General features: G+C 40.4%; 1 protein-coding gene across 5 annotated transcripts in view; it reads right to left on the reverse strand.

The window, feature by feature from the left end:
- Positions 1-20,199, reverse strand: part of hdac4 (histone deacetylase 4) — a 588,646-nt gene that overhangs the window by 16,654 nt on the left and 551,793 nt on the right. For all 5 annotated transcript variants that reach the window (XM_060930285.1, XM_060930286.1, XM_060930288.1 and 2 more), the window contains 2 exons: positions 10,440-10,558; positions 8,666-8,799 (listed from right to left, as the gene is read on the reverse strand). In XM_060930285.1, the coding sequence (XP_060786268.1) occupies positions 8,666-8,799; positions 10,440-10,558 (253 nt within the window). The remainder of the gene's footprint in view (positions 1-8,665; positions 8,800-10,439; positions 10,559-20,199) is intronic.

Here is a 20,199-nt window from a genome sequence, read left to right on the forward strand (position 1 = left end):
AAAAGCGCTAGAATGACAACATTCTATCCACCATGCTCTGTTAACAACACTCATCTTCGCCTACTTCTAAAAACGTGTAAACTGAGCCCAGGACATTGAGCTCGGCTGATTTCAGACGATTCTCCTTTGTGGACAGGGTGCCATTACTTGTTCTGGAAGGTCTCTCAGGGCCAGAGCAGATGGATTTTGCAGCTTTTCTCTTCAAGCCAATTAAACGAAACACCATGAAGGCGTGCCTGTGAACTACTTCATGTCCCAAGAGTTGTTGCTGTATCTGTCCTGTCAATTATATACGCGTCCTTCAACAAGGAGGAACCCTTTTGCGGCTTTCCTGTCTGCAAAACCTAGCAATGCATAATAAAATATACGTTACAGGTCAAAGAAATTTCAACCTAGGTGATCTTTTTTTTTTTTTTTTGAACTGGATTAAAAATTTTTAACCTAGTTCATAATTTCCAACCTAGGTAAAATTTTGGATTATCAAAGATACTTATGGCGTATTCACACCTGCGTTGTTTGGTCCGGACCAAACGAACCAAATTTCCCTTGGTCCGGACCTTTTGGGTTGGTCTGAATACAAACCACCGAACTCTGGTCCGGACCAAACAAGCGGACCGAGACCGGGCTGCAAGGTCGGACTCGGTCCGGACCAAAGGAACCCTGGTGCGGATCTTTTGGAGGTGTGAAAGCAGACCGGACCTAATCTGACAGTTTTGCTTTTTTGTACCTCGGGAGCTTCCGTCGTTTGCCGAGCATTATGGGAAACAGTGTCTTGACACTCCACCGCAAAGCGCAAACACTGTTTCGGTTGTCAAGGGAACCTTACAACAGTCGTTCAGTCATTCAGACCAGTGGTAGGCTAGACTAGAGTACAAAAAATGAGTAGGGGGCAAACGTGGGCCGAGGAAGAAACGCGCACCCTTGTGGATATATGGGCAGATGTCCACATATCTGAGCTTTTGGAGAGAACACACAAAAATGCCGACGTGTTTGCTGTATTCAGTGAGAAAATGAAGGAGAAGGGGTTCACGCGCTCCCCAGAACAATGTCGGCTAAAAGTGAAGAAACTCCGTCAGACCTACATTAAAATCAGGGACATTCTTTCAAAAAGTGGCGGTACCAGCGACGCAAAAAAGAAATTCATCTATTGCGTGAAGAGCCAGAACTGTCACAACATGATGTGCGCTCATCAGCGCTATCCTCCGTAGCCGCCTTGCCCTTTGTCGTCGTCGTTGATAAATTACTTGTACAACAGCATAGTAATCGCACAATTGTGAAAACAGTAAAAACTGGAAAAAACATATAGCTTTGATGACATTAAAAAGAATAACAGCACGGAAAGCCTCCATGACTACTTTTGAACTTAACGCTTTGTGCGCGTGTCGTCTCTGACCAATAGCTGAACGACCTCAGGGCGCGTGGCTTTGTTGACAGATTTTGGTCCGCTTACTAAAATGTACAGTGTGAAAGCGAACCGCACCAAAATGAAAAAATAAAAAAAACATTTGGTTCGGACCAAAGCGAGTGAACTATCGAACTATCCTGGTCTGAATACACCCTTAAAAGGGATTTTCCATCACTTCTTTTCGTCTCTTGTTCTTCCATCCACTTCCTCTTTGTCTACCTATTCCGATCTGCCTAATTAGCATTTTCAAAAATGTATCTTTTTTCATACTTGACCAGAACTCGAACTCAGAACCTTCTGATTCTTAACCCAACACCTTAACCATTAGACAAGCAACGACTGCGATGGAAGGTGTGATTATATATTTACCGCGCCCGCTACAGAATAAGCGGGGCGAGGTATTGTTTTCGGTCAGGTTTCTTTGTTAGCAATATTATGTGAAAACGGCTGGACCAACCTTCATGAAACTTTCAGGATAGATGGACATTGGTCTCCAACATTTTGAGGGTCATCCGGTCAAGGTGACCAAAAAGGTCAAGATTGTTTTTTTTCTTTTCACGATATCTTCCTTCATATTCATCATATTTACTTCAAACCAAATCCAAAATGTTCATCTTTCAATTCTGCTTCCACTGATATGCTACATGATGGCGTATCTCTCATAGTTTTCTTAGCGGTTGGGGGTCAAATGTCAGGGGTCAAGGTCACAGGTTTTCAGAGGCTCATAACCGTGAAACGATTCAAGAAAGAGAGATACTTAATATTATCGACATATAGGAAGTCATATATGGGCTTTCATTTGGCACCATGATCTTTGACCTTGAAAGGTCAAATTCAAGGTCACAGATTTTCAGAGGCTCATAACTGTGAAACGGTTCAAGAAAGACAGATACTTAATATTATTGACAGATAGAAAGTCATATATAGGCTCTCATTTGGCACCATGACCTTTGACCCTGAGTGACCTTGAAAGGTCAGACTCAGGGGTTTTCAGAGGCTCATAACTTTAAAATGGTTCATGATCGACAGATGTTTATGATTATCAACATATAAGAAGTCCCATATGGGCTTTCAAGTTGCCACCATGACCTCTGACCTTGAATGACTTTAAAATGTCAAACTCAAAGTCATGGATTTTCATAGGACTACCGTATAACCTGACAGCTGATGATTGAGAACTATTACCATTATCAACATATAGTTAGTCCCATATGGGCTTTCATTTAGCACCATGAATGTTGACCTTGAAGTGTCAAACTGAAGGTCACGGATTCACCTTGTAAGGAGAATAAACCAGACTGTCGGGCGAGGTTTGTTTTGCCTGGCAACACTTGTTTGAATTTATTAATGAGTCCAGTCTTATTACATCATCAAGTAGTTCAAAATACAAAGTCTTCCACAATCCTAACCCTAACAGCGAGATAGAGCAAGTCTCCCTAATACAAGAAGCAAATTATGACCTGGGTTAAAAACTGTAATTTAGGGCCCGTTTACACGAGGACGCTGTCGGGTAAAAACGACTAAATATTTTATCGGAAGTGCCTTTCGTTTACACGGGGACGGCGTTTCCGAGGCTGAAAAACGGAAAAAATTGAAAATGCCTTCCAGAGTGGATAAGTTAAAAACAGCCCCCGTTGCATATCCGTCTACACTACCCAATACGCGAAACTCTGCTCGGATCTGCTCACGTCGGGTACGCGTTTACGTCATACATATGTCATATACCGTACATGCCAGCCCGGGAAGTAAGAAAGTAAGTAAAAAAGTAAGAGCATGTCTGATTACATCCATCCAACGGACCTTCAAGCTGCTCTGGCAGCTTTAATAAACGTCCAGGAGTCCTTCGAACATCTATACCGAATCTGCACATATACCGCTAATGAACAGAGGCGGGTATAGCATGCTCTTACTTTTTTACTTACTTTCTTACTTACCATAGCCAGAGTAGTCAAAGTTTTCGCGGCGCAGATGTGCAGATCAGACAAGACGGAAGACGTTGCGCATGCGTGCAGACATAGCGGAGGTCTTTCACAGCACCACCTAGCCGCCTGGCATGCACATCCAATTAAACTCCACACATTTATGCGTCACCGTATAGACGCAGATTTCCTCCTTGAAAACGGTCGTGTAGACGCGGAAAAAAGTGAGAACGAAAACGGACTTTTGCGTTTTTGTTTCAGACCGTCCCCGTGTAAAGTGGGCCTTAGGTTAAAAAATTCCACCTGACCTACAATTCTGACCTGGAACATAGACATGGTTCTAAACGGTGTTTTATTTTTTAACCACAACAGCGATGGCGTACACAGTCTACAATAGAGGGCAAAACTCCAATCCATGGTGGTCAAGCACTCGGTTTGAGCGATCAGCTTCAGAGAAAAATACGACCTGCATTTCACAGAGTGTGTACTTTGTATGCCATGAATCAGAGAACAGCTTGTTCAAGAGGGAACAATTAACCTCCAATTTTTCAACTTGACTCTTGTTCCTCCTCTGCAGTGGGAGCTTCCTCCTACACTGTGCAGCGAAGATGAAATGCGTGACGAGAGGTTGCGGAACAGAGTCAGGAAATGCATGATTGACAGGGGGAAAAAAAATTGGATGGGACAGTAACATGGCTAATGATTTTTAAAAAGGAACAAAAATTAAACAGGCTACAAAAACAAGATACTGTATTTTTTTTTTTTTTGAAGATCTGATGGAGTTGAATTATAATTGTAAAATCATCAGAGCTCTTACTGCATAGACAGTTTGCTCGATATGCTAAGCCAGCGGATTAAGAAGTTAGCAGACTGATTAATAGGACACTTAAGTTTTATATTTAACAATTATTCGCTGAAGTCAAAGTGAATATCGGTGAATAATAACGGAAACGATGTCGAGGTAATCATTCACCGATATTCACCGAGCCTGAGACGGGTAACTGTTTCCGTATAAATACACAGGTGATTATTTAAAACAAACAAAAATAATTGATTTATTTCAAACTTTAAAAGCGGCATGCAAATGTAATAACGGCGTGACGCAGACTTGTGCCACTTATCTACACCGACGCGCATAAAATACTTTGTTTTGAAATGAATAAAATTAATCACAGTTCCACCTTACCTTTGAATAGTTTTAGACCAAACTTTGTAGCATCTTTAGCACTTTTAGGAACAGCGTTTTCTAATTTTTCATTTTCATTTTTTTTTTTCAAAAAAAAAATATTTCATAATTTGTAATTCTTCCTCGCTTACAGTGACGAAGCGATTGGCCGCCATTCAGCCCAATTGCTCGAGGTGATTATTGAGAAATAGTCCAAATTTCTCGACCAATCAGAGCACGCGATTTCCTATAAATCGCCTGCATGTTTACCCTTACAAAAAAGAAGTTTATTCAAGTGTGCTTCTAGTATACTTCTTTTAAACTATAAATAAGAGCGTATGCTTTCAGTTTACTTAGAGATATACTTAATAAAGTGATACACAAGTATACTTGGGGCGGCACGGTGGTGTAGTGGTTAGCGCTGTTGCCTCACAGCAAGAAGGTCCGGGTTCGAGCCCCGTGGCCGGCGAGGGCCTTTCTGTGCGGAGTTTGCATGTTCTCCCCGTGTCCGCGTGGGTTTCCTCCAGGTGCTCCGGTTTCCCCCACAGTCCAAAGACATGCAGGTTAGGTTAACTGGTGACTCTAAATTGAGCGTAGGTGTGAGTGTGAGTGTGAATGGTTGTCTGTGTCTATGTGTCGGCCCTGTGATGACCTGGCGACTTGTCCAGGGTGTACCCCGCCTTTCGCCCGTAGTCAGCTGGGATAGGCTCCAGCTCGCCTGCGACCCTGTAGAACAGGATAAAGCAGCTACAGATAATGAGATAAGTATCCTTGGCTTATACCGAAAAGTATATCGAAAAGTCGAAGTATATTAAGCTTGTACTTAAACTTTTGCTCAAGATATACTTACCAAAAGTGTAATAAAGTATTAAAATATTTGTGCCTTACGTTTAAGTGTACTTGCCCTGTAGTTGTGCTTCAGCATTAGTGACTCCGTGATTCCATATAAGTTGTTTTTTTTTAAATTTCTCCTGAGTGGGATAATACCATTTTTAAAAAAAAAAATGCATTTCTTTTTCTTTAGGCCTTGGATGTCAATTTCAGTTGTCATTGCCATGTTTTTACAGTATACTTTGGCATTTAATACAATGTTGCTTTAAATTTTGATTTTTAAAGAAAACGAATACGTTCTTAATTCTGAGTATCGGTTGCTATTTTGTGAATTCTTACCTTTATAACTTCATTGTAACTTAAGGTACAAAACACTTAAGTTGTCTACTGGTAGTGTGCATGAGGTAAGGGTTGGGGCTCGAAAACTAATAGTATACCTCGAAGGGTAGGGTAATTGCAGTATATTTCAAAACTAAAGAGTGGACTAGATGGATATAACGAGTAAACCAACAGTATATTTCCAGTATACTACAAAGTGTACTTTAGCAGAGATGGACAGTAACAAAGTACATTTACTTGAGTACTGTACTTAAGGACACTTTTTGAGTATCTGTACTTTACTTGAGTATTATGGTTCTGGAAACTTATGACTTTAACTTCACTACATTTGAAAGACAAATATCGTACTTTTCACTCCACTACATTTCTATATCAAGGTCCTCGTTACTCGTTACGATGACGCGGCTTTGAAAGTGGATTTTTTTTCTTTTCTAAAACGTGATTTTATTTTTATTTATTTTCGCAGGTGACACTGAGACAGCCGATCAGTAATCACTAGGGTCACGTCACGTCCACAGACTGTATAAAATCAAGTTCAGTGATTTCTCAGCAGTGCTATTTGAACACGATCAGTCGATGGCAGAATGGAAGGAGGCGGTTCTTCTGGGGAATGAATAACACCCATGAACCCATGTTTCAGTTTTCTGACAGGATTAACGATTCGTTTCGTTTTAAATGTTTGATTTGTTTGCCGAAAACAAACCACATCACGGCCTACAAAAACTCGCCGTCCAACCTGTGGAAGAATATTGAGGGACGTAAACGTTTTATTCCAAGAGAAAGCTTGCAATGAAGTTGTCTGTGGTTTTAGAGCTAGCGATAACGTTGCAATAGCTATGCAGTCTGGTTAGTCAAATGACTTTCTATACGTAGATTTGCCCGCCAAGTTGCCGTAGCCTTGTCCACGGCTAACGTTTACACATAGCTAGTTAACGTGGACACTGTTAGTTAGCATGTAAAAACAGAGTTACGCTAACATGAATAACGCTAACTTATCTGAAGTCCTTTCAGAAATATGTTTTAGCATAATCTTGCCAAATAAACAGAATCTTTCTTTTCTAGTAACGTTAGCTACCCAATATGATTTCAAGTTTGAAAAGAGTTTGCTAGCATGTCAGGTGGAGCGTCACTGACTAGCTAGCTTAACGTTAAACCACCATGATGGCACAGCATGTGTTCATTTTGTGAATTCACATTTCTGTCTTTGGTCACAGCATTAGGTTTTATAAGCGTTGTGGCAATAATACAACAGTGTGTTGACAGAAAATGTACTTTTAATACTTAAGTATTTTTAAAAGGAAGTACTTCAGTACTTTAACTTAAGTATTTTTAAACAAGTATATAGAAGAGGAAGTATGTCAACAGAGGATGATGAGGGATAAATAGAATAGGGTTGATTGTTATATTAGAACTAACTTAGTATATGGTATATATTTATTTATGGGGATAGTTTATATCTTCATATTTACAGGGATAGGTACCGTATGTAGTAGATATTTATTTTTGTAATTATATATTTATATAGATATTTATGAAGTGTATATATGGTATATAGTATATAGATTTTTTTGTAAATATATATATATATTCATATAGATATTTATGAAATGTATATATGGAATGTAGTATATATTTAATTTTGTAATTAAATATTTATATAGATATTTATGAAGTGTGTATATATATATATATATATATATATATATATATATATATATATATATATATGGTATGTAGTATATATTTATTTTTGTAATTATATATTTATACAGATATTCATGAAGTGTATATATGGTATATATTTTTATAGGTGTATTAATGTAGTTTGGATTTCGGGGTAGTTAAAAAGGGGTGGGAAATTAAAAAAGTATTGTACTTCTTCCCACTCCTTTTTCGAACAATGTATTGTTAATATCTTAGCTTAGTGTATTGTAATGTCTTAGCTCTTTGTTATTTTATTTATTCTTTTTTTTGTCACTTTCTCGTTTTCTTTCTTTTGTGTGTACAAATAGTTACATACATTTTTTATACATGTTCGAAATAAAATAAATTCATTCATTCAAGTAAAAATTTGACTGGACAACTTTCACTTGTATCGGAGTAACATTTGACCACCGGGATCTGCACTTTGACTTAAGTAATGAAGTTGGGTACTTTGTCCACCTCTGTACTTTAGTAAACTAAAAAGTGGACTAGAAGTGTGTAACGAGTAAACTCATAGTATATTTCCAGTATACTATGAAGTATGCTTTTGTAAACTAAAGAGTGGACGACAAGTATAGAACTAGTAAACTATTAGTATATACGTTTACTTGTGGTAAACTTGCAGTACAAAATAAAGTATACTTTTTATAAACTAAAAGTGGGCCAATTTAGTCCCAAGAAGTATGAGATTAGTTTACTTACAAATATACTGTAAGTGCGTTGATATCAGTATACTTGGCACACAAAAGTATACTTAAGGAAATCTACTTTAACTTTACTTAAGTATACTTAATAAAATGAACTTGAAGTATACTTCTTTTTGATAAGGGGATACTAAAGGAAAATAGTTAAATCCATACTTTAAAGCCATAAAAAACTGTACATAGTACCTGGTCATGTTCTTGAAGGCATTTATTTTTAAGTTAGTGTAAGAGATTTCTTGCGCCGAGTTTGATTAATGAATTAGTAAGGACACCGCATTTCCACTCGCTTCATTTCGGAGCAGGTCACTATATTCAGAGAGCGCAACTTCAGTGTGATGTGATGCGATGCAATGCGATTTCTAGGAAAACGCAATTTCAGGCTACACCGTGGTTACAAAACCTGGCAGACATTTTATTCACAACAACAACATCATGCTCAGTTTGTTTTTTTTAAATGAAAAATATTAATTAATTGAAGGCTTTAACAAACCCTATAATCAAGCTCATATTCTCCGTTAGTCTGAAGCACCATCTATACTCCTTTACTGCAATACAATCCCTGACCCTATTTTTGTGCAGCTCCACAGTATGTTCTTACCTCGTTTCCTAGTAAAGCAGAAACACATGCTTCAGATGCATCGCAGATGGCAGTGAGGTCGTGACCCCCCTCGAGGGCGAGCACCAGGCGGCCGCCAGCCAGGCCCATCAGCTGCTTGGTCAGGTAGCCAAAACCTGCAGAGAATGAGAAAGGAAGTGTGAGTGGTGTTTAGAGCTTACCCAAGAGCTTCGCCACTTGGCCCTCCATCAAAGGAGCCAAGGACGACGTAAAGAGGGAAAGAAAGAGAAGGAGGAAAAGAAGGGTATTACATCATATTTTTTCTCTTTTGTAAAGAAGGCACCCAGGATTTAGCGGGCCTAAACATATAATAAAAGGCAGGTTTAATTTTAATAAATGTGGCTCAGGATTTTGGCTCCAGGTGGCTTTTGATCTTTGAGTATACGCATCCTGTTCTAACCAATTCAGACTTCTCGAAGAAGCCAGTTTCGGGTCCAAAATACTCTGCTCCATTCCCTTCAAGCACTCAGGAAAGAGAAAGAGAGAGAGAGAGAAAAGGGAGGAGATGTACTATTTTGCAATGGGCCTGGAAAACACCGTACAATGAATTAGGAACAGTGTGTACATGCACAATGAACAAAAGATTTAACTCACTGATAGTGCACTGGACACAAAAATAATGATGCTTATTTATTCAAGGCCACTGTGTGGAGAAAAGGTGTGTGTGTGTGTGTGTGTGTGTTGTTCACAGCCACTGAATGTGCATCTGCGTGAACAGTCGTCTGTCGAAAACCACAGATACAATGATCTGGGTAAGTATATTTGTGTGTGCATACTGTACATGAACGTGCATGTGTTCACCAGATATCTAAATAAACATGAGTGTGTACGGTTCCAGAGAGGTCCAGATAAGTGTGTGTGTGTAGGAAAATGGGTCTTGTCACAGGCTATTGAGCTGATATGAGACCATTCTGCATCACAATCAGATCGAAAGTGGACTTTATCAGCAATGTTGGTGCAAATGCAGGATAAAATGTGCACAAAGGTTCCACTCAACAACAAACCAGTGTTTATTCTTTACTACGCATGCATTAAACCACTTGCATAAGGACTGACATGAGGTCATTTTTGGAGTTAGATGTAATCTACAAAGGAGGGCTGAACATATAAGGATGGATTTGTACAAAGATAAAAAGTTACTCCTTGGGACCAGACACGTTTCTCTATACGTGTTTCAAGCTTAAACTAGGAATAGCTGGGTTTCCATTGCAGTTTTTTTGCAAAAGAGAAGCGATATTTTTTTTTTAAATTGACAAAACACAATTGCTCATGATCTGCGTTTCCATTAAGTGATGATATGCGATTAAAGCTGGTTTTTTCCCCTCTTGCAATAGCTCTTAGAGTGCTTGTTTTCAGAAATGTAGCGTTTCCATTTACTCATGTCCTGCCATGGGAAAAAAAACCAAAAAAAGTGTTTCCATTTCGACTTTGCGAAATATTACTTTTATCGAATCATCTGAAAAACCACCTCAAGCGAGTGCAAAAACTTGTGATATTTAAGCAAAAAAAAAAAATCTTTGCAATCTGCCAAGCAGTGTGTGGTTTTCGTCCTCTCTCTAAGGCCACAAAAAAGAAGGGATGATACAAACATGGACAATGATGGAAAAAAGAGAGAGAGAGAGAGAGAGACTATATTAATGACTCATTGTTTCGTTACTTTGCGTGAAAGCCTGGTGTGTGGGATTAGAGCAAAGACTGTGTGCTAGTGTGTGCTGCAGGGAAAATGGGTCAGAGTGAAGGGTACTTGGCCACTCACACTTGGCCGTGAGCTTGTATCCCCCCAGTGGTGGCGGGTGGCCCTCCACAGCATCGAACCCTGACGAAACCAGGACCACATCAGGCGCAAACTCATTAGCAATAGGCATCACAATGGTTCTGCAAAGAAGATAAAGACATATGATCACTCCACAATCCGTCACCGTTCTTTTAAACACATCAGTGCCGATCAGACAGCGATAAGAAGAAAACTTTTACACAAATTCTGAAATAATAAACAAAAATACCCAATGTCGACAGCAAGACTTCACAGTAAAAGCAAGGGTAAAACTCGATTATGGTCAAAACGTACCATTGTACAATGATTATACAGTGGATATAAAAAGTGTACACACTCCGTTAAAATTTTTTTTTTACATCAGAAAAACCTATGAGACCACGATAAATAATTTCAAAACATTTCCCAACTTTAATGTGACCTATAACCTGTGCAATTCAATTGAAAAACAAGCAAATCTGTTCAGGGGAAAAACATAAAAAATAAAAATGTACAATAAGCTGGTTGCATAAGTGTGCACACCCTTAAACTAATACTTTGTTGAAGCACTTTTTGATTTAATTACCGCATTCAGTCTTTTTGGGTCAGAGTCTATCAGCCTGCCACATCTAGACTTGGTAATATTTGCCCGCTCTTCCTTGCAAAAGCGCTCCAGATCTGTCAGACTGCGAGGGCGTCTCTTGTGCACAGCCCTCTTCAGGTCACCCCACAGATTTTCAATTGGATTTAGGTCTGGGGTCTGGCTGGGCCATTCCAAAACTTTTTTGGAGGTCATTGTCATGCTGAAAGATGAAATTCCTCTTCATCTTCAGCTTTCTAGCAAACACCTGAAGGTTTTGGGCCAAAATTGACTGGTATTTAGAACTGTTCATAATTCCTTCCACCTTGAATAAAACCCCTGTTCCAGCTGAAGAAAAACAACCCAAAAACATGATACTGCCACCACCATGCTTCACCATGGGTATGGCGCTCTTTTGGTGACACATCTTTTGGAACTGTGGCCAAAAAGTTCAACCTTGGTTTGATCAGACCATAACACATTTTCTTTTTTTTTTTGCAAAATTTAGCCAGGCCTGGATGTTTTTCTTTGACCCTACCTCATAGTCCAGACATATGGAGAATACGGGAGATAGCTGTCACATGTAGTACCCAACCAGTCAAAAGTCAAAGTCCCTTCCCACGCCATGTGGTGCATAGGGCAGCGCCAATCTCTGTTTCCATAGCCTTCGGCCTATTACATAGCTAGGGTTACAGTAGGGGGCTAGTCCTCTGGTAACCACGAGAGTTTGACTCCCCACTCACATCCGTATTGCAGCGTGCCTTGCCAGACGGCAGTAAGTACCATTTTTTATGATGGTCTTTGGCATGACCCAACCATAAATAGAACTCACAATCTCCCGATCGAGAGACGGACACGCTAACACTAGGCCAACCAGTGCCTGCTAACACAACCAGTACTTGGCAGAAATTCCTGCAGCTCCTTCAGTGTTGCTGTAGGCCTCTTGGCAGCCTCCCTGACCAATTTTTATCTGGTCATTTCATCAATTTTGGAGGGACGTCCAGTTCTCGGTAAGGTCACTGTTGTCCCATATTCTCTCCACTTCTTGATGGCTGTCCTCACTGTGCTCCATGGTATATCTAATGCCATGGAAATTTTTTTGTCCCCTTCTCCTGACTGATACCTTTCAACAATGAGATCCCTTTGACGCTTTGTAAGCTCTCTGTGAACCCTGGCTTTTGCTGGAGGACCAACTGAGTAAATGTCTGAACTTTATTTGGGGTTAATCAGAGTCATTTCAATTGATGGCAGGTGTGAACCCAAAAAGACTGAATGCTGTAATTAAATCAAAAGTTACTTCAACAAAGTATTAGTTTAAGGGTGTGTACACTTATGCAACCAGCTTATTGGATGTATTTATTTTTTAAGTTTTTCCCCTGAACAGATTTGTTTGTTTTTCTATTGGATTGTACAGGTTATAGGTCACAATAAAGGTGGGAAAAGTTTTGAAATTATTTATCGTGGTCTCATTTTTTTTTTTTTACATCAGAAAAACCTATCATTTTAACGGGGTGTGTACACTTTTTATATCCACTGTGTGTGTGTATTGTATTTTTATATATATATATATTAGTGCTGTCAAAAATGTTGCGTTATTAACGCGTTAACTTGACTCAGTTTTAATGGCGATAATTTTTTTATCGCGAGATTAACGCTCTGTGACATGATGCCACGCCCCGCACAGCCAGAGTCCTCTGCCCTCCCCCGAAGAGCCACGGTGCTCGGCTTAGGTTTCGTTTTCCCATCGGCGGCTCCAGCCCCACTTTGCAGTGGCTGTGACAAGATGTGTTATGCTCTGCAATAAAAAAAAAAAAAAAAAAAAAAAAAATGGTACAACCAGTGTTCGAACTATGCCGATATTTTTGGGGGGTCCCTTTTTTTCCCTTGGGGGGGTGCTTGCGCTTGTCTCAGAGCGCGGATCTCCATCGTGCGCTCACTTCGGATATGCAAATGCTTCCCGTTACACACGATTGCTATGTCAATAAACATCATTTTGCCAATATTTTAGAGACCCCCCCCCCAACATTTCCCAAATCATGTTTTCAAGGGATCTCATGTCTGTTTCAGGGGATCTCGGATCCCCGGAGTACCCCCGTAGTTCGAACGGTGAGCAAGCCCATTCACTTTATGCTGATAAGAGAATTACAATGGTTTTTCATGTGACAAAAATGTGCGATTAAATTGCGATTAATCGCGAGTTAACTATGACAGTCGCGACATTAATCGCGATTAAATATTTTAATCGCTTGACAGCACTAATATATATATATATATATATATATATATATATATATATATATATATATATATATATAAATAAAAAATAAAACCACTGGATGATAATGGTAAAACAGGCAACATATTCAACCACTCTGCAGTACAAGAGAGGAGCGTTCTCAAATCCATGCATCATAACATACACGAACAAATGCAATCATAAATGATTTAACCCCCTCTTTTCGGTTCAGATGAAAAATTACATGGAGTCACAAGTTAAGGCAAAATACATGAAGACCCTTCAGTTTATTATTTGAGCTACCACATATCTGTAATAACACAAAAAGAACAAGTTTACAAAAAAACCCAACCCCAAAAAACCAAAACAAAACCTGATTGCCCAAACAAGAGCTGCGTTTTTTTTAAAAAAATCTTATTAAAAGCTCCATTAACAAAACCACTCACGTTACACAATTTCTCCAAACTAGCTCTTCTTCACTTGGGTGGTACGATGGTGTAGTGGTTAGTACTGTCGCTTCACAGCAAGAAGGTTCTGGGTTGGAGCCCAGTGGCCGACGGGGGCCTTTCTGTTGGGAGTTTGCATGTTCTCCCCGTGTCTGCGTGGGTTTCCTCCACAGTTAGATTAACTGGCTACTCTAAATTGTCCACAGGTGTGAATGGTTGTTTCCCAAGCCCAGAAATGGGAGGGTTGTGGCAGGAAGGGCATCCGGTGTAAAACTATGCTCCAGTTAATAAGCCATGTGGATCAATAGGGTCCACACGGACCTTGACCTGACAACAGCGTTGGACAAGGGAAAAGAAGACAATGATGATGATGGCTCTTCTTCATTTTGTTGTATGGATTTGACAGAGCTCCTGTCTTGTACTTTAAAGGAACAGTCCACCGTACTTCCATAATGAAATATGCTCTTATCTGAATTGAGACGAGCTGCTCCGTACCTCTCCGAGCTTTGCGCGACCTTCTAGTCAGTCAGACGCAGTCAGACGCGCTGTCACTCCTGTTAGCAATGTAGCTAGGCTCAGCATGGCCAATGGTATTTTTTGGGGCTGTAGTTAGATGCGACCAAACTCTTCCGCGTTTTTCCTGTTTACATAGGTTTATATGACCAGTGATATGAAACAAGTTCAGTTACACAAATTGAAACGTAGCGATTTTCTATGCTATGGAAAGTCCGCACTATAATGACAGGCGTACTAACACCTTCTGCGTGCTTCGGCAGTGCATTGATATCTGAGCTCCGCATCAATGCGCTGTCGAAGCGAGCAGAAGGTGTTAGTACGCCTGTCATTATAGTGCGGACTTTCCATAGCATAGAAAATCGCTACGTTTCAATTTGTGTAACTGAACTTGTTTCATATCACTGGTCATATAAACCTATGTAAACAGGAAAAACGTGGAAGAGTTTGGTCGCATCTAACTACAGCCCCAAAAAATACCATTGGCCATACTGAGCCTAGCTACATTGCTAACAGGAGTGACAGCACGTCTGACTGACTGGGAGGTCGCGCAAAGCTCGGAGAGGTACGGAGCAGCTCGTCTCAATTCAGATAAGAGCATATTTCATTATGTAAGTACGGTGGACTGTTCCTTTAAGGTGGTTGAATATGAATATGATGCCCATTTTATTCTTCATCGATCTGCACCAGTTACTGCACAAACACCAACATAAGTTAACCTCGTAATTTGTATCAACTGTGGATTAACTAATTTCGACCATCATCTAGAATCTCAATCTACCGCTGACTCCAGTTTCTAGCAAATCTCTAGTTGGTTCCCATACTTTTGGCCTGTAGCATACACACAGCCATGTTCTGAAGGAGGAGCGGGAAACTTACACTGATTTCAAGTTACATACTCAGCATCAGTGTGTGATTTATAGAAGGACTGTGGGTTTAATGGCCCATTTTGTGGTGAGGTTGTGATTCCTAGCCCAGAGCCACTGCACTGCACTCAGCTCCTCGGCTCGGCTCGACTCGCCCAGCGTGCAGTGCTGACCCGATGACAGAGTGACTGAGCACAGCATATGGCATTAAAATGCTCCCATCAGTCCTCTCTCACTCCAGAACTTTAATAAAAGTTCATAAACGTATGCTTCCCTGTCAGAGTCTCGTGTCATAAAGCATAGTGAATGTTATCACGGGGTAAGGAATATCAGAGCACACGCCAGCATGAGACGTGCGTATCGCCTGGGCAGGAGGATATTATGACTGCGCTTATGACTATAACCTCTGGCTGGCTGGTTCCAGTGTCCCTGAAGCAGAGCCAGCTGTGAGGCTATATTAAGCGCCATTACGATGCTGCATTTCACTGGCCGACCTGCAGCTGGAGAGGAACTGGATCTGCCTGGGGTTTGGTGGGGCTGGAGTCAGAGTTCTCTCCGAGGATCTGGTTGGAGCACAGCTCGCCGCTGCAGTGTAGGTGTAGGCAGATTATAGGCTGGCTTTGTGTTGCTTTTCTTTAGATGTGGGTAGGTCTTGCACAGCTGAAACCTGTCCGCAAGTACCGCAGCTGAAGTCGGTCTGTAAATACCCGTCATGGTCTTCAGTGTATTCTTAAAACATTACGTATCCTCCAACAATCTATCCACCTCATTCTGATTTGACTAGTCAAATCTTGGCCTTATTTTTGTTTTGGGGAACACAATCCTGTTCTATAACGGTCAAAGATGTTTAAGTACATGTAATACCAGTTATTGTTCGTGCAGCTTGGATTCATGTCACATAGGTAGTTTATTTGATTTGGTTCATGTAGCTTGGCTGCTGTAGCTACAGCGATGGTTCAGATGTAAATGTGAGCGTGATGTATTAGCAGCAATGGTTAATACTACACGTAGTTTGGAGCAACTGTTACGCACTTTACTTCGCTGACCTCCGGATCATGGTGCTTGGATGTATGGGGCTGGTGCCGGAGATCTGGCTCCTGATACGACTGATAGTCAGGGAGCGTATGTAACCTACTTTGCAAAATTCGCCAAGTCTGGTTTCTCAGCATTAACCCTTTATTTCCATCCCAAACAAATTATTTTTACTTGTTGTAATGTCACCATTTTCACCAAAAAAAGGAAATGCTAAATAAATATCGCATGTAAAAACGTAAAAAAAAAACCCCAAAACATATCCGTATCACTTAAGTCCATTATAACATCTGTATTTTTTTTCCACATACTAACTTTATGTGAATAGAAATCATATATTTACATGATATTATCAAGTTAATTTTAAAATGAGACATTTAAGTACATAGAGAACATTAAAAAAAACAGAAATATTTTACACTATTGCTACAGAACTTGAGAATATTTATAGCTTATCTACATTCCAGAACTCAGCTCACAATCTCTCATTTCAGAAATTTCTGTGATACATTTATTACTAAGCTGCGAGCAGTTTCTGTCCAAACTACATCAAGAAATGACACTTTGCCTAAGGATTCAAACACAAAACACGAAGATAAAAGCAGTTATTGGTAACGCGTATTATGACCAGAACAGCCACTGGACTATTTTCAAAAGTAAACAACTAGACAATGTCAGTTCCCTCTGTATCCGCTGGACTGTCTGTTGTTCTGTGTGGACAGATAAGCATCAGACATCTCAGTAACTCGATAACTAACAGGTTCACTAGTTATCTACAATTCGTAAGAAAGAGTTATATTCTTAATTATGGCAGACATCTGAGACAAGCATGCAAACGTACAGATAGGCAAAGATAGACACACAAAGACGCGACGAACTTGTTGAAATATTTTTGCAACAAATCTCAGAGTTATGGGACCCCAACGGAAAATCACTCACCTTGTTAAACACTTTTTTTTTTTCATCAATACTGAAACAAACACACTTTTAGATAAAGAATCTTTCGAGTAACAAACTCCTAAAAGCAAAAAGTTATGTCAGTGGAACAGACTGAGCAGCACACCACACCACCTCTGAGGTTCGAACTGATCCCACTCAGTAGTTTAGGTCCTTTTCAGGTTAAATGGGTATCTAATGTACCGTACGAACCGTGCTTTTGACCTGAGTAAAAAGGTTGTGTGCCACAAATAACACCTATTATGGATATAATAACTGCATATTAATGATGCAATACTTTTATACCAATTTCCTATGTGTGGTTTCAGGGCTCTTTTTATGCGCAAAGTTCCCCTGCATGATTTACTATGAAACAGCAGCCTACAAACATTACAACAAGTCCAGATTTATGGATTTATATCTGAACTTGTATATTATTACCAAAAACAAAGACTCGGCAAATTTTGCAAAGTAGCCTCCAAATATAAACAAATACCGCATGACTATGAGGTCCAGTCAAGCCTCATGCTTTAGATCCCCTTTGTATAGTTTGTACAACCCCGATTCCAAAAAAGTTGGGACAAAGTACAAATTGTAAATAAAAATGGAATGCAATAATTTACAAATCTCAAAAACTGATATTGTGTTCACAATAGAACATAGACAACATATCAAATGTCGAAAGTGAGCAATACATCTCAAAAAAGTTGGGACGGGGCAATAAGAGGCTGGAAAAGTTAAAGGTACAAAAAAGGAACAGCTGGAGGACCAAATTGCAACTCATTAGGTCAATTGGCAATAGGTCATTAACATGACTGGGTATAAAAAGAGCATCTTGGAGTGGCAGCGGCCCTCAGAAGTAAAGATGGGAAGAGGATCACCAATCCCCCTAATTCTGCGCCGACAAATAGTGGAGCAATATCAGAAAGGAGTTCAACAGTGTAAAATTGCAAAGAGTTTGAACAAATCATCATCTACAGTGCATAATATCATCAAAAGATTCAGAGAATCTGGAAGAATCTCTGTGCGTAAGGGTCAAGGCCGGAAAACCATACTGGGTGCCCGTGATCTTCGGGCCCTTAGACGGCACTGCATCACATACAGGCATGCTTCTGTATTGGAAATCACAAAATGGGCTCAGGAATATTTCCAGAGAACATTATCTGTGAACACAATTCACCGTGCCATCCGCCATTGCGAGCTAAAACTCTATAGTTCAAAGAAGAAGCCGTATCTAAACATGATCCAGAAGCGCAGACGTCTTCTCTGGGCCGAGGCTCATTTAAAATGGACTGTGGCAAAGTGGAAAACTGTTCTGTGGTCAGACGAATCAAAATTTGAAGTTCTTTTTGGAAATCAGGGACGCCGTGTCATTCGGACTAAGGAGGAGAAGGACGACCCAAGTTGTGATCAGCGCTCAGTTCAGAAGCCTGCATCTCTGATGGTATGGGGTTGCATTAGTGCGTGTGGCATGGGCAGCTTACACATCTGGAAAGACACCATCAATGCTGAAAGGTATATCCAGGTTCTAGAGCAACATATGCTCCCATCCAGACGACGTCTCTTTCAGGGAAGACCTTGCATTTTCCAACATGACAATGCTAAACCACATACTGCATCAATTACAGCATCATGGCTGCGTAGAAGAAGGGTCCGGGTACTGAACTGGCCAGCCTGCAGTCCAGATCTTTCACCCATAGAAAACATTTGGCGCATCATAAAACGGAAGATACGACAAAAAAGACCTAAGACAGTTGAGCAACTAGAATCCTACATTGGACAAGAATGGGCTAACATTCCTATCCCTAAACTTGAGCAACTTGTCTCCTCAGTCCCCAGACGTTTACAGACTGTTGTAAAGAGAAAAGGGGATGTCTCACAGTGGGAAACATGGCCTTGTCCCAACTTTTTTGAGATGTGTTGTTGTCATGAAATTTAAAATCACCTAATTTTTCTCTTTAAATGATACATTTTCTCAGTTTAAACATTTGATATGTCATCTACATTCTATTCTGAATAAAATATGGAATTTTGAAACTTCCACATCATTGCATTCCGTTTTTATTTACAATTTGTACTTTGTCCCAACTTTTTTGGAATCGGGGTTGTAACTGTAGCACAGCCCAATACCATTTACATCTCCAACCGGACTTTTGGGATCCTCAAGTTAGGGAAGTTTCTATTGTGACTCTACCAGGCTGTACCTATTTGCATATTGATGGCACTAAGAAGGACTGATGAAAATAAGGAAAGAGTGGGTGAGAGGTTCCCAGTGGGTAGACCAATGAATATGTTGAGTATAGTGGTTTTCAGAAGTGTTGGTCAGAGAATCACAGCCCTCCAAGCTGAAAATACTTAATAATATTTTCATAGTCAACAGTGACTCTGGTCATTGCATGTTTTGGCTTGTTTTGTGCCTACAAAAAAAATTCAGTCTCACAACAGCCGCTCAGAAAAGTGTTGACTGACCATGGTCTTAGGTCAATATTTTAGACAGCTCTAGAAACAAGGAAAAATGTATTCATTAGCAGGAAAGAAGTCTCAGTCTCCATCTCTTTGCCGCCTCAGGCAGACTTTCGGCCACAGGTGACACTCGCTGACGCTACGCTTTGCTTGTGCAGCCACAGCAAAGCCTGGCTGTGTTTCTCCTGCATCTGGAGCACCATACACAAAAGCTTTGATGCTTTACATGCAGCCCACAGGCATGCTGACGGCTGCCACAAACCTGGAGTCGAGACTCCGAGCGCCAGCAGCCAAGTGGGTACCGAGCCTGCTGCCTCACTTTGATGTTCTCAGCGAGACCCGCTAGCGCCACGCACCCATCAAAATTGTTCACGTCATCACATTCCCTCGACGGACCCCCCACCAAAACTTGCAGTGCTCTACTGTAAGCCACGGTCTCTCGGTGATGAGTGTGGAAATTCTGCATTAAAGCACATGTATGAATCATGCACTGTCTGATCTGGGAAGAAGAAAAAAGAGCTCTGGTAATTATATTGGGAATACGGAGATTTACGAACCGCCGAGTGGGAGTCCTGGGTCTATGCTAACTGTCAGCGGACTTTTACTCAGGCTGTCGCTTTGCTCCTGATTCTAAGCAAAATGAACTGAACTGAACAGAACGGGGATGACTTATCGTCTGGACCACACGGAT

Source organism: Neoarius graeffei, chromosome 9, assembly GCF_027579695.1.
Source record: "Neoarius graeffei isolate fNeoGra1 chromosome 9, fNeoGra1.pri, whole genome shotgun sequence".
In the NCBI taxonomy this organism is placed as follows: domain Eukaryota; kingdom Metazoa; phylum Chordata; class Actinopteri; order Siluriformes; family Ariidae; genus Neoarius; species Neoarius graeffei.